This window comes from Protomyctophum parallelum (genome assembly GCF_964188405.1).
Source record: "Protomyctophum parallelum genome assembly, chromosome: 23".
In the NCBI taxonomy this organism is placed as follows: domain Eukaryota; kingdom Metazoa; phylum Chordata; class Actinopteri; order Myctophiformes; family Myctophidae; genus Protomyctophum; species Protomyctophum parallelum.
In genome coordinates, this window is record NC_139715.1 from 19,860,740 (window position 1) to 19,874,876 (window position 14,137).

The 14,137-nt window shown below is 44.2% G+C and overlaps 2 protein-coding genes across 2 annotated transcripts; one reads left to right on the forward strand and one right to left on the reverse strand.

Annotated features, from left to right (window-relative positions):
• Window positions 1-1,315: 1,315 nt before the first annotated feature.
• LOC310854233 (keratin, type I cytoskeletal 18) lies at window positions 1,316-6,636 on the reverse strand. Its single transcript, XM_083758798.1, has 9 exons — window positions 6,062-6,636; window positions 5,757-5,839; window positions 5,448-5,604; window positions 5,165-5,326; window positions 4,635-4,760; window positions 3,645-3,749; window positions 3,159-3,283; window positions 2,469-2,503; window positions 1,316-1,765 (listed from the first exon to the last, which is right to left on the reverse strand). The coding sequence occupies exons 1-9, from the start codon at window positions 6,431-6,433 to the stop codon at window positions 1,464-1,466; spliced, it is 1,467 nt and encodes a 488-aa protein (XP_083614924.1). The 5' UTR covers window positions 6,434-6,636; the 3' UTR covers window positions 1,316-1,463.
• Window positions 6,637-6,827: 191 nt separating this feature from the next.
• Window positions 6,828-14,137, forward strand: LOC310853938 (intermediate filament protein ON3-like; the record flags this gene model as incomplete). Its single annotated transcript, XM_083758412.1, has 9 exons — window positions 6,828-7,098; window positions 8,785-8,859; window positions 9,058-9,191; window positions 11,460-11,520; window positions 12,141-12,236; window positions 12,500-12,664; window positions 13,069-13,194; window positions 13,612-13,832; window positions 14,059-14,137. The coding sequence occupies exons 1-9, from the start codon at window positions 6,895-6,897 to the stop codon at window positions 14,135-14,137; spliced, it is 1,161 nt and encodes a 386-aa protein (XP_083614538.1). The 5' UTR covers window positions 6,828-6,894.

The window sequence follows — 14,137 nt, forward strand, 5'->3', positions numbered from 1 at the left end:
ATGTACATTGGCCTGGCATGGCCAGACTAATATCACTGTGTAGGTATTAATCTGCAATCTCCCCAGGGAATTATTTGTCCTGTGGCAGATTCGTCTGGTTTCCATGCCAATGGTGATGACCCCTGATCATTACCGTTTATACTTTGTGTTACCTGGTTCTCTCCATCTGGGAAGAAGAACCAGATGGAGATGAAGAGATTGTCCACATCAGATGACCCTCACGCCACACAGGGGCATCAGAGCCCCTGGAGAAGCGAGGGAGGTGTCTGTCTCCGCATCCGGGACTTTGTCTTGGGTTAGTGGATTACCACCCGGGGACAGGTGTGTAACCCCTCAGGTCAGCACAGGGCTGTGTGACGTTCTGGGCTACTAGTGGTTGAGATAGTGTTGTGTTATGAAGTTATTGGGATTTGAGAATGTGTTACTGTATGTGCTTATGGAGATGAGTGAAAAGTCAATCCTAGTTGTGCAGTGTAAAATGCATAATTATGTTGGTATTGAGTTGTTTTGGTGTTATTATAAATACAAGTATTCCTATTGAAAGCTGTTGTCTGGCTCTTCCTTCAGCAGAAATCCACCACTTGACCATTTTGCATACATATTGATTCTCTGATTTGTTTAATTTGCAAATGTTTGTTTGTATGTTCTTTGCAAGGAATGATAAGAGTGGATATTTTGCATATGGAAACATTTTAATGGTGAATGTGACTGAAGTTCTGTCATGTGAATGTATGTAATGTTTTATGAAGGCTGGAGGAGATTCTCCAGCTCCAAGAGAGAAAACCTTCATCACATGCATTGGAAATTGCAGGTTTTCATGTCCTCACACTATAATGCTAGGATTCAGGTAAATGTGTGACGTTGCCCTTTAACTTTCTTATAGAGTAGCAGTAGCCATATAAAAGATAAAGCTGCTTTTGTGAGATTTTGGATGTGAGCAGAATATGTATTGAGGGCAATGATAGTATAGCCTTAGTAGCCTAGTAGGCACTGACAAGAACTTTCTAAAGATGAAGCAATGAAATATTTCATTACTATGTCGACAGGCTTTCATGATGCGTTTGCCACAGTGATGGATGTTTATAATTAAATTTTAACCACGTAATGAAAACATACCTTGTGGCTTGTTCAATGCTTAAGACTACTGAGCCAACCACATTTTTACTTTTGAATCAGCACGCAATGACAGTAGTGCAATAATGCTATGCATGCATCTCAATGCATGGGTGGTAACCAAGAGACAAATAACCATATTCTTGGTGATAATCATTAAACAGACAAAAAGCAAATTATTGTCGGAATCAATTGTGTTTATTTATTCAACCAATAAAGATGAAAATACAGTCCACTGCCACCAACTCCAAAGCTAAACATGGTTCACGGCATGCAATGCCGGGCTCAAAAGATGCTTCAAAGAAACAGAAAGAAAAGAGGCAGGACAAGAAGCCTTTGGATTGGCTGGGCTAATTGTCCTTCTGCTCGGACTCTGAGTCAGAAGATGAGGATGAGGATGAGGATGAGGAAGATGAGGAAGAAGATGACCCCTCCTTCTTGGTTTTGTCCTTCTTGGCCTTCTTGGTCTTTGGTGCTTTCTCTCCAGGGGGTCCGTTGTTCACAGCCTTCAGCTCCTTAGCCGGGTCTGCGGCTCCGAGTTGTGGAGGTGCAGCTTGGTTGGACTTAACACTTTGGGGTTTTATAAGGGCTTCTTCCTTCACCTCCTTCTCCTTGGCGGGGGCCGCTCCTTTAGACTTTTTGGGATTTTTGACTTTAGGAAGAAACGAGGTGTTCAGAGGTTTTTGATCAAATCAAGAGTGTTCTGTGCACACTGTGCTATATATGCCTGCTCTCCAAATGTTTGATTTACAGTTATGCACTAGATTTGAATGTAGTGATACAATTTGGACTTAAACTGTTATTCGTCTATAGTGCTCAATTATCATTCATTAAAAAAAAATCATGTGTGTAGTTGCATGCAGTTTTAAGGTGCACATGACGAGCACTACTCTAAGGTGAAGTTCAGTGATGTTATTAGAAAATGAGAGCATAGAGTGTATTGCAGAACTCAGAAGAATGGAGATTGGTTTAAGCAGTATGGCTATGGCTGTATTCTGCTCATTTATTCAGTGTCGAATGCCAGCCTTATTGCTTACACCATTCCAAGCCTTTCACACCTACAAAAACACTGTACAGGCAGGCTTGAGTCAAGTTACTATTCAAACTGGAATCAATAACTATTTTAATAGGACACATTCATCCTATGTTGTCCCAAAATGACTCTCTTAATAGTTATTATCGAACTAAAGTACATTGTCAAAGTAACTGAAAACATTTGAATTGGTAATTGACCCAGCTCTGTAGACGGTTAGTTTGGACACAGACATAAAGTGCATGGAAAGGGAGAGCATGCATGCTGCAGAGTGCAGACAGTCATAAGGTCCTACTGGTTGGGGTTTTGTCCTAAAACTTACCGCTCTGCAGTGCATTTTCTAAAGAGAACTCCAAGCTGTCAGGGGAGAAAAGAGGACAAGATCCTGCTGATACTAACACCAACACTTAAACCAAGACCACGTGACCAATAATGCTCACCCCCTCACCCTATAGTTTGACACTTTCACCTTTGTATGAATGATACAGCTGCTATTATTATTATTTTTTGTTGGGAAACCAAGCACACTTTAATAACTTGCAAGCCCAGCATCCATATCCTTATGAGTTTGAGCTCATATAGAGGGTTTAAATTATTAAGTCATTAAAATGTATCTCTGAGAGTTCATTGACCATATGCACACAGCGGCCATCTTGCCCTTAAGTTAATGGCAGGGTGGCAACTAGCCGCAATATGCCATTGACAGCCCATACACCCAAACAGAAAAGTCCTATCTGATTGTATTAAACAACGTCAAACTCAGCTGTACGAAAAGCTTATATTATCTGACTGTAGACATGTTTATGAGCTACTCTCTGTCAAGAAATATCACTCAACGGCGTACCACCTGTTCTGAAATTGCACATAATACATTAGGCAGCAGTACGTTGCTTTACTGGAAGCTTAATGGCAAGATGGCCACCGTGTGCATATGGTCTATTGTTTTTTTTCTCTCCTCCAATGCCAGCAGCAGCAGTGATAATGTACAGAGACTATAGTACGGCCTCCTCACCTATCCTCGTCGGCAGTGATGCCGTGGATCAGACGGCGGTAGTTCTCGATCTCGGCCTCCAGCTTCATCTTGACGTGCAGCAGCTCCTGATAGTCGTCCACCTGCCTGGCCACCTGCGACCTCACCTTAAGAAATTAAGCCATTAAGAAATGTGAATCCCTAGACTCCTTCAAAACCACTCTCAAAGAGCACCTACAGACAGCTGCAATTCAAAACTGGACCCTGTAAAAAAGTCCCCTCCGCTTCCCCCCCCATATATACTGTACATGTTTCCCCCTTTTTTACTTTCTTTAACTGTATATATGATTATTTCCTGTTTTTCATAGAAGCGTATATTTGTACGTCTTTAAATGTTCTGATGAATTGAAAATGGAGGACCCTGATGTAAACAAGTCTTAGTGCTTATTGACTTTTTTCTTGTTTACGTTTCAGATGTACCCATTCTACTAACTGTGAATACAATTTTCAATCAATCAATCAATCAACCTTGCCCAGCTCCTCCTCCAGGCCCAGCAGGATCTGGTTGAGGCGGTTCAGCTCGCGGTTGTAGCGGTTCTCCGTCTCCTGCTGTGTGTCCTCCAGCGAGTGGATCTGACAACGGACAGACAGGGAGAAGCCAAATTCAAAACATAAAAGAGCAATATATTCAATACAATTGTGCTACATATTAGACAAACATTATTGTATATTCAATGGCACGCTCCGTGTCAGAGATGATGGAAGCATGATTGTGTAGGCTCTCGATTGTAATGATAGAGTATCACTTGGCTATTTTCCAGAAATCCTATCAAACACAACCTTAAAATATATTATTTTCATGAAGGGCTACTGCTTTCACAGTGCTATTCTGCCTTTGACCTTGTCAAACCCCATCCCCCACAAACCAGGACACCCCAGGACACTTTTAAAGTGTTGACATTTTGACCCCTACATTTTTCAGTTTTTTATTTTCTTTCCAATGCCAAGGTGTCCCTGTAGGCGACAGGGAACCTGTTTAGTATGAACTAACCGTCCTGCTATTTAATGACAGGACAGTCTGGAATGCTGGTTTACAGACAGGCACAGGAGGTATCTCCAGGTCGCTCTTCTCTTGTTTCGCACGGAAGAATGCAGACGATAGCAGACAGGAAAAAGCAAATAAGTTGGCTGCCATGGGTGCCATGGGTGCCATGATAGCTTGTATGGCTAACACCCAAGTGCTACGGGCTGCATGCATTGTTGACAGCATCCGTTTGATGCGGAGAGGCTTTGTGTCACTCACCGCTGGGCATTTCAGGACATGTCGGGTATGGTATGATGTTACTGAAGCTCCCTCTGTTGTTTGCTTTACTCTGCTGTCGCCTCGGGGGATACTTATGAACGTGTTGTTCAACACAGATGTGTGCATAGGTTCCAGGATCCAGGGTGGCTTATTTGCTGTGTGTGCGTGTGCGTGCGTGCGTGCGTGCGTGCGTGCGTGCGTGCGTGCGTGCGTACCATGCTGATCATAGCCTGGACGTCGATCTCAGCCTGCTGCTTCTGCCTAAGCAGGTCATTGCGTTCGGAATGGCCCGTTTGCAGTGTCTCCGTGTTCTGGCGCACCTCCACCTTGATGTTGTCAAACTGACAATACAACAGACAGAGGGTGGGGGGGGGGGGGGGGAAGAGGGAGGGAGGCAGGGAGGGAGGCAGGGAGGGAGGCAGGGAGGGAGAGAGGGGGGAGCAAAGACGATGATTGACAGGGAGGAGGGTGGATGGAAAAGTAAAGTGAACGGGGGAGAGAGAGAGAGAGGGAGAAGTAAAATATGTAAAGGATGCAAGTTAAAATAACACACAACAAGTAGCCATTTCACAACTCCAGGACATTATTCAGCCATATAATATTCAGGTTTAGTGTTGATTTCATATATGGTAGAAACTAGAAACCCAGAATTGTGACACAAAGAAAAGAAAAAGACCCCAAATAACCATGATGGCATAAGAGAACTAAACTGGAACCAGATGATGAGGTGATGAGGGCGACGTACCTTGTCTTGGTACCAGTTTTCGGCCTCAGCGCGGTTCTTCTTGGCCAGCTTCTCGTACTGGCCGCGGATCTTGTTGAGGGTCTCGGCCAGGTTGGAGTCCTGGGAGTCCATCTCCACAGTCACTACAGAGTCCTTGATTCTCTTACGGAGGTCCTCTACCTCCTGCAAACAGCAACATGCAGATGATTTGTCATTAGTAGTCACTATATAGTCACCATCACCATGTACTTCAACAGATTATATAGCAAGTAGCTATTTTTTTGTCAGTCAGTGAGGCCCTCACATCTTTGTGGTCCTTCTTAAGGAGGTCCAGCTCGTCTTTCACAGACTCTATCTGGTTCTCCAGTTGGCTGCGGTTCAAACGAGTGTCGTCGATGATTTTCTTCAGGCCGACCAGGTCATGCTCCACTTCACGCCTCGCATCTTTCTCAGCATCCATTCTGCAGAAATAACAACAGTTCCGTTGCAAATATGTCAACACTTTTTCACCAATGGAAGGCACCCATAATTTCCCCTCTTTTGTAACAGTGGTGGATTGATGCAACAATGATACAATCTTTTTCTGAAAAAACGTAAATGTTGTGTCCCTTACTTCTTCTTGAAGTCATCGTTGGCCAGTTTTGCATTGTCAATCTGAAGCAGGAGTTTGGCATTTTCCATGGTCTTTTCCTTCAGCTGTGGAGATGTGTGATATATTAGAAAAACTCATAATTTATAAACCAATTTTGATTGGAGAACTATTTAAATTACTTTGCATACATGTATTGCATTCTAATAAAACAATTAAAATAAGAAATTATAAATTGGCTTTGGACGCCTTGTGCATATAAACCGTGCGTAACGGTGCGTATAAAGGTGCATGGGAATGGGAAAACAATTAAACAATGAAACACAAACCTTCTTCCTGAGGTGATCCAGGGGTTTCTCGGTCTCGTCCCAGTCGCGTCCGTCGGGCGCTGCCCTCTTGGCGAGGATGTCATTGATCTGATCCTCCAGCTCCTTGTTGCATTTCTCCAGCTCGCGCACGCGGCCCAGGTAGCCGGACAGTCGCTCGTTCAGACCCCGCATGGTCTTCTTGTCGTCCGCGGGGCCGACGGGGGCGGCGGGCGGCGCGGCCGCCCTGGTGGGAGCCGCCGATCTGGGAGCGACGGCTTTCTCCGAAGGCTCGTTGCGCATCACGTTCCGCAACCCGTCCAGGGTCGCCACGGACGCCCTGGTGCCTCTCCCTCCGGCTCCGCCGAACACGCTGGCGCTGCTTCCTCTAGGCATGATGGTGCTGGATGGATGGATGGATGGATAGATGGAAGGATGGTTGGGTGGATGAGATTTCAGGCTGCACGTATAACCAAGACCAAGTCGGGGGAGGTCACCTGTTCTGGTGTTGTTGGAAAGAGTCCGCTGGTGATTTTATACCGCTATTTTACGCACGAAACAGCCCACCGCCTGCCCATTGGCTCACCGTGTCCAGCACACCCCCGGACAAACAGGTTCACGGTGGAAATTCAAGAATTTCGTCTGTACTTATCGACTTTGTCTCCGCCAAATGGCACTTGTCTTCACTTGATTGGACGAAAGCGAATACCTGAGAGGTGAGGGTGGTCCTTGCCCATCTTAAAAGCAGGTGACTCCTTGGTTGTAAGGTAGCTATCTCATGCTCTCTCTCCCTCTCTCCCTTTGCAGTTCTTCTTTTTCTATACTATTTGGGTAAATCCCACTACAGTAGTGTAATCATGTCTAAACCTAGTGGAGGATACAGCAGCCAGTCCTATAATCCGGCCAGCAATAAGCCCAAAAGCTATCCGAAGCTAGCGACCAACCCCGCCTTGCTCAAACCAATGGACCCAAAAATGGACCCCAAGGACCAGACTGCAAAGTCCCAGGAGAAGGAGCAGATGGTTGGACTCAACGACAAATTTGTTGCTTTCATCGATAAGGTATGCAGACCTTTTATACGAATCCTACTATTTGATTAATTATAAACCACTGTGCATATAGTTCCAAATCAATTGACAATTTTAATGTCTAGCGGAATATATTTTAATCTGCTTTAGGGTTTGTTTGCTTGTTTGTTTGTTTGTTTATACCTATTCGCATTCACACTAATCATTTATTAATGCAGTTATTTATTTATGTAACGTTTGTTAATTTGTATTATTCACATTATCCTAAACTTGGCTTATTGTATTAGGCGACTATAGGGTAGTGATCATTAAACTAATTAAATTAAATAAACAATTTATGGTTGTTTTTGTTTTCTTGACAGAGACAATAAACCATAGGCCCGCGGCCCGCCGCCTATATTTGACAACGCCTAGGGCTAGGATAGGATATGAAATGGAAGTAAAGTGTGCGTGAAACGTTTAACCTGGGGGAAAATATGTAATTTGCATCATGATCTTAAACCTGTCAATGGATCAAAGCCAGACAGACACACGCTTCCTTGCCAGGAGCTCTGTCTGAATAAATATATAGATATATCTTGTTAGGTAAAGTTAGCTTAAGTTGTGGCAAATCTGCAAAAAAAAGTCTTACCACTAGATTTCTTCATAGATGTGTTCATAAAGGTGTCTACTATCACAGACAAATTTGTTCCAACCCAACTTCCTTGGGAAACTTTGTGACAGCTGCTGAAAGTTGGGGTACCACTAACCAATATAAGGCAAATAATTCAAATTTTCATTATACTTTAGGTAGCATGTGACATGTCAAACTAAGGGGTTTTCATGATGCTGAATCCATTCCAAGCATGAGTTTTGCACGAAAATACTCCTTGGGCTAAATTCGGCCATAGCCACTTGCCCAAATGTTTTTTGTGCAAAACGAACTTTACCTAACTATTAGCAAAGGATGCTTTAGGATCAATTCCTCTCACAACCGCCTAAGGATGAGTTTTGGTTGCTCTGGCGCCATCTTGTGACTAGTCGCATACACTACAAGGTGTGGCAGCAGGTCGTGGGTTACTTTGGTTACTTTATGCCTGGCTTAGTTAAAAAACCCAAATACAATTAAGTTAAAAAGTAAAAGTGCTATATTCTGATAGCATTAATTTCTTTAGATGTTAGATTGTTCAGTAATAGGGCAGGGGTCTCCCCGCATCATCATTAAACATAAATTTCAATTTCATCCAGTCAGGAAAGTGTCAGGATCTTTCTTTCTCGACCCAAATAAAAGAAAAGCAGGAAAAACTCATGGACCCCAACTTACGTGCAAACAATGTAGCTCTATTAATTCTCCAGTCCTGTCTGTCAACGGCAGGGTTGCAAAACTGACATCAAACTCTCAGTTACACTCACAGGGGACACAAGTGAAACTCAACCACAAGCAAGTTGAATCAACACAAGGGCTGACAACTGACAAGACAGGCTTGACAACAAGGGCAGACAGGAAGCACTCGAGCACTACAAAATAAAATACCTCGAACGTGTTTATCTTGTATCCTCCTTTATGAGTTCTCTCTCTAGATTGGATGAAATTGGTATCCTGACCTGAACATGTATTGTCTGGTTACTAAAGAGCTGGAGAGATGGGAGACCGCTGTTACTGAGACACTCTGAATGAATCATTACTATCACAATATAGAGCTATTTAAGACTTTCTCTCCCCCCCTTAAAACAACTCAGAAAAAGAACTTGGAGGACAAGAACAAGAAGTTGGACACCAAGCTGAAGATCCTGCAGGAGCAGGAGGACTACAAGGTGACTACTATGATGATTTTCTGATTTTGTATTTTTAATAGAAGTGTACGTCTCTAAATGTTCTGATGAATTGAAAATGGTGGACCCTGTTGTAAACAAGTGTTAGTGCTTCATCAAGTAACAGTGTTTGTATTGTGCTTTTGTTTGAAATGTATGTTCTGCATACTGTGAAATAACATTTTCAATCAATCAATCAAGGGGAAGATCGACGACCTGGTGAATCAGATGGAGAACGAGCTGCGGCAGCAGATCGACCAAGTGGACCGTGACCGCGTCAAGCTGGAGGCGGAGCTGGTGAAGCAACAGGACGAGGTGGACCAGACCAGGCGCAAGTAAGTAATCTGCAGCAGTGGTTCCCAAACGTCTAGGACCCCCAAAATGATATGCCGGCCTATTTGACCACGTGCGAACACCTTTATTATCTGAAAATACGTTGTGCCAGGTATACGGTCGACATTCTTAATCACAAACATTTTCGCAGCACAAATGTTGTGTGGGGTATAACGTATACCCCACACAAGATTTGTGTTGTGAAAATGTTTGCGATAAAAAAGGTTTGAAATCTAGCAGGTCTACAATACAGGGTCACTCACTTATGGGGCATCCAAGGACCCCCGTAGGTCCTTGCCCTAATCCAAACGTAACTCGCAGAGTTGCAGAGCTGTAAAGGTCCATTTGGTTCTAACTATATGTTGATAATTTAGCTGGGGACCCCCTGGAACCTGAGAGCCTGCACTGGCCTACAGATGACAGATGGGCGGACTGTTTTAGTCTGCTGTTGTTGAGGTTTAATAGATCTGAAGAAAATCAAGAAGAGAAATGAACAAGTGATGAGACATACAGTATGTTTAGGCAGTGTGGACAAGGGAAATTATTCAAACACATTTGAAATGTTTATTTATGTACAGGAATACCTTACAAAGGACATAAACACTGCCAGTGCAGTTTGACAGTGGGAGAGCAGCCAGTTACAAGGTGCATGGACGGCAAAGCATCGTTACATACAGTACAGCTGACATGTCGGACACAGGGCAGCAGACATAAATCATGGATAAAGGAAACAACGCCTCCTCCAAATTGAGCGGCTTCCTATAATGGCTGAAACTGAGCAATACCTCGCTAACTGCTTGGCTCTCCTTTTGGAAAGGCCGGCCATTTGTAAGCCCCTCACAACGAACTTATGCACATGCCCTAGTCTGCCAAAGATAAAAACTAAAAGTTTACATCTGTAGCCTAGCTGTGAGATGGTCTGCATTAGCTGCTGATACCAGCACTTTGGTTAGAAAGGCTTCTTCCAGGCTATAGTCAAAGGTACAGCTGACCTCGAGAATGAACACCTCTCTATGGTTTTCATTTACAACAATGACATCAGGGGTGTTAGCTGAAATGTTAGAGAACACAGAATCATCATTACACAGGTTAAACATCCTCGGCTTCACAGTAGAATGCTTAAAGCATGATGGAGGACCTGAAAATGGAAGAGATGTCTTTCGATATCAAATCCACTATTCTGTCATGCCTACTTATGTAAAGGCCCCTGTAAACATGGCAACCATTTAAGACCCCCAGACCACCCTCACCTTTACTGTGGAATATAATGTCACGTGTTGTATGTGTGTTTAGGCCAATCCATTGTCTCACTAACTGTACAGTTTTGTCAGTCAAATCACGTAGTGACTTTCGTGGAACATGTACATTGGAGAATAAGTGTTGTACTTTGGCTAATGCCATTACTCTGACTGCCTCCAGCTTCATGATGAGTGGTAGGGCGATGCATGGATTGAATCAAGTCTGCTGGAGTACTCAGAAATGATCTCCTCGACCTGATCTTTCCACTCACCTGCCACATTAAACTTGGCCTACAGATGACAGATTGTTGACTGTTTTAGTCTGCTGTTGTTGAGGTTTAATAGATCTGAACAAAATCAAGAAGAGAAATGAACAAGTGATGACACATACAGTATGTTTAGGCAGTGTGGACAAGGGAAATTATTCAAACACACACACACACACACCCCCACACACACACACACACACACACACACACACACACACACACACACACACGCACACACACGTAAGTCTGTGTGATATGGGGTTCACATAGGCTCAAGGTGGAGCCTGCGTTATATCCGCAGAGCAATAAATGAAGGCTTTTCACATGCATGCATGTGACACACGCACATGCAAGTACACGCACGCACATGCATGTACACGCACACACACACGCACGCACACAGCACACACACACACGCGTGCAAGGCTGCGCGTGCCCCTGTTGGGGCCCATCTTTGCTAAGTTTCATCCATCCAATACTGATTGTTTGATAAAAGATTACATCTGGACCCAACTGACCGGGTCTGGATCAGCTCAGCAGTCAGCATGAACAAATAGTTTAGGTGTCAAACCAGGACCACTTCCATGTGACTGTGTTCCTCCGCACGTGTGTGTGTGTGTGTGTGTGTGTGTGTGTGTGTGTGTGTGTGTGTGTGTGTGTGTGTGTGTGTGTGTGTGTGTGTGTGTGTGTGTGTGTGTGTGTGTGTGTGTGTGTGTGACCAAAACAAGGACACCAGGGTTAATGGGGATAATTTGTGTTTCAGGTATGAAGACGAGTTAATAAAGAAGAACGAGGTGGAGAATGAGTTTGTCTACAACAAGAAGGTGAAATGTCCCGTCTGCCTATCTATGACTATAATCTATCTATAAATGCACCAAGTCTCAGTGTGTGTGTGTGTGTATGTATGTGTAGTGCAGTGCCCGTTGTCCAGAACCAGCACAAAAGCCTCTGCCCGGGCACTGGACCTGATCACCCATCTCCATGTATGGAGCTGGCCTGTTCTGACATCACATGATGTTCTGACATCTGCATAGACTCCATATTTGGGCATGCCTGACAAAGAACTCCATATATGGGCATAAAAAGGGACACAGATATAATAACGCCGCGAGGAAGGGACTGCACACTCCAGGGGACAGTGATTGGCCAACTTACTATTGCATAAAGTGATTTATTACCACGACGCGTTTGGCTGTTAGCTTCGCCAGGTGCTATGTGCCATGTATATATATATATATATATATATATATATATATATATATATATGAACATCTATGAAAGGGATTTATAGTAAATAGCAAAGCATAACATGCAGCTTTATGATATTATGACAAGATTAGCTATGAAATGTGAGTGTATTCATGCATGTGTGTATGTGCACTTATGCATGTCTATTTTGCATGCACGCGTGTGTGTGTGTGTGTGTGTGTGTGTGTGTGTGCAGGAGGTAGATGAGGGCCACCTGGGAGCAGTAGAATTGGCTCTGGAGCTGGAAGATCTTATGGGAGAGCTGGAGTTCCTGAAGAGGGGTTATGACGAGGTATAAAACCACATCATTTATTTATTACTCAAGTCTTTTGATTGACTGATTGATAGAGACTGTATGTGCATGCATAAAGTGCCAAAGTGAGTTTAATGTCGTTTAATGTGGTTTCATGCAATCAGTTAGGACTTTTCTGTTTGGATGTATGGGCTGTCAAGGCCAGAAAGTATTTTTGCACACTTGCATTGTGTTGTTACTTTAGCTTTAATTGAATTGAAGAATATCTTGTTTTCCTGCTCTCCGCGGTTCCTCGCATGCAGGAGATCAAAGAGCTGGAGTCTCAGGTCCAGAACGAGACCGTGATGATACGCGAAGACAGCAAGCGCTCGCTGGACATGGACGACATCATCGACGGCGTCAAGGCCCAGTACGCCAACATGGCGGCCCAATCACGGGAGGAGGTTGATCAGTGGAACCAGAAGAAGGTGGGCGACAGAGGAGGAAGGGGCATTGTGTCTCAGTGTGCAATTCAGACATTTGCATCCAGGGCAGTCGAAAAACTAAAATCTAATCCAACTGAGGAATATTAAAAAGCAGTCAATAGGATATAGTCATGCCAGAGTCAGAATCACAGCTTCCTTAGCCTAGAATACTGTTTGTATATGTATGCAGTACTGTATATGACTTTTGTTCTCTTCCTCTGCACGATTCATCCCAACTTGTCCAATAGTATATTTGAGATTGGCATGTTTTTTTTCCCTTTCTTGCATGTTTCTGTGTCCCTACAAATGGATGGTTGTAGTTGTGTTGTTAATTTGGATACACGTGCCCCTACATAGACGGATGGTTGTAGTTGTGTTGTTAATTTGCGTGTGCTCCGGCTACGCAGATGGATGACTTGATGCAGACGGCGGGGAAACGAGAGAACGACGTGCGAGACTTGAAGAAGGAGATCGCAGACCTGGTGCGACTCATACAGAGGCTGCACGGAGAACTGGAGGCTCTCAAGAAGAAGGTACAGTGTACAGTGTGTCATGTACAGTTGTACACATTAAGTAGAACAGTGATTCCCAACCTGCGGACACGGACCCACTGGTGGGCTGTTAGGGTATTGGAAGTGGGTCCCCAAATAATTGTCTAAGGTTTTCTCACTAAAGTGCAATTTTTGAAAAATCACCAGGACAAATTCAATTGAATGTACTAGACACGCTTTGAATGTTAAGCCATGTTAAGTGCCGTGCTAAGATGGGTGGGCCACAAACGCTTTCAATATTTTCAAGTGGGTGCTGATCCAGAAAAGGTTGGGAACCGCTGCAGTATAAAATATAATATGACTGTTCATGATAGCATACATTATGAACAAGCCAAACCAATACACAAACTTCAACAAAGCCACCTGACTCCTGTCTGTCGCTCTGTGTATACCGTGCAGAAAGACAGCGTGTGCAAGGACATCTCCAACACGGAGTCGGAGGGCCAGAAGAACCTGGACGAGGCGCGGGAGAACATCGCGGCCCTGGAGGAGGCCCTGAGGAGAGCCAAGCAGGACATGGCCCTCCAGCTGCGCGAATACCAAGAGCTGATGAACCTCAAGCTGGCCCTGGACATCGAGATCGCCACCTACCGCAAGCTGCTGGAAGGAGAGGAGCAGAGGTGAGCTCCAACTGGACAGAATCTCTCATCATAAGTAGCCTGGGTTCCGGCCTGATTTGCTGTGTTCCGTGCGAGTGACAAAACAAATCCACGGAACGGATCAGCGGATCAGGCTGGAAACCAGGCTGCGTCATAAGACCTTCAACAAAGACTTGTGTTTCTATGACGTGTCTAGTGTCGAGTAATATTTACACAAACTGACGCTCTCCCATGTCTCCGTTTACAGAATGACTGACCACATACGCCAGCAGCAGTATGGTGAGAACCATGTTATTCCTCTTGACATGTACTGTAGTCAGTGTTGA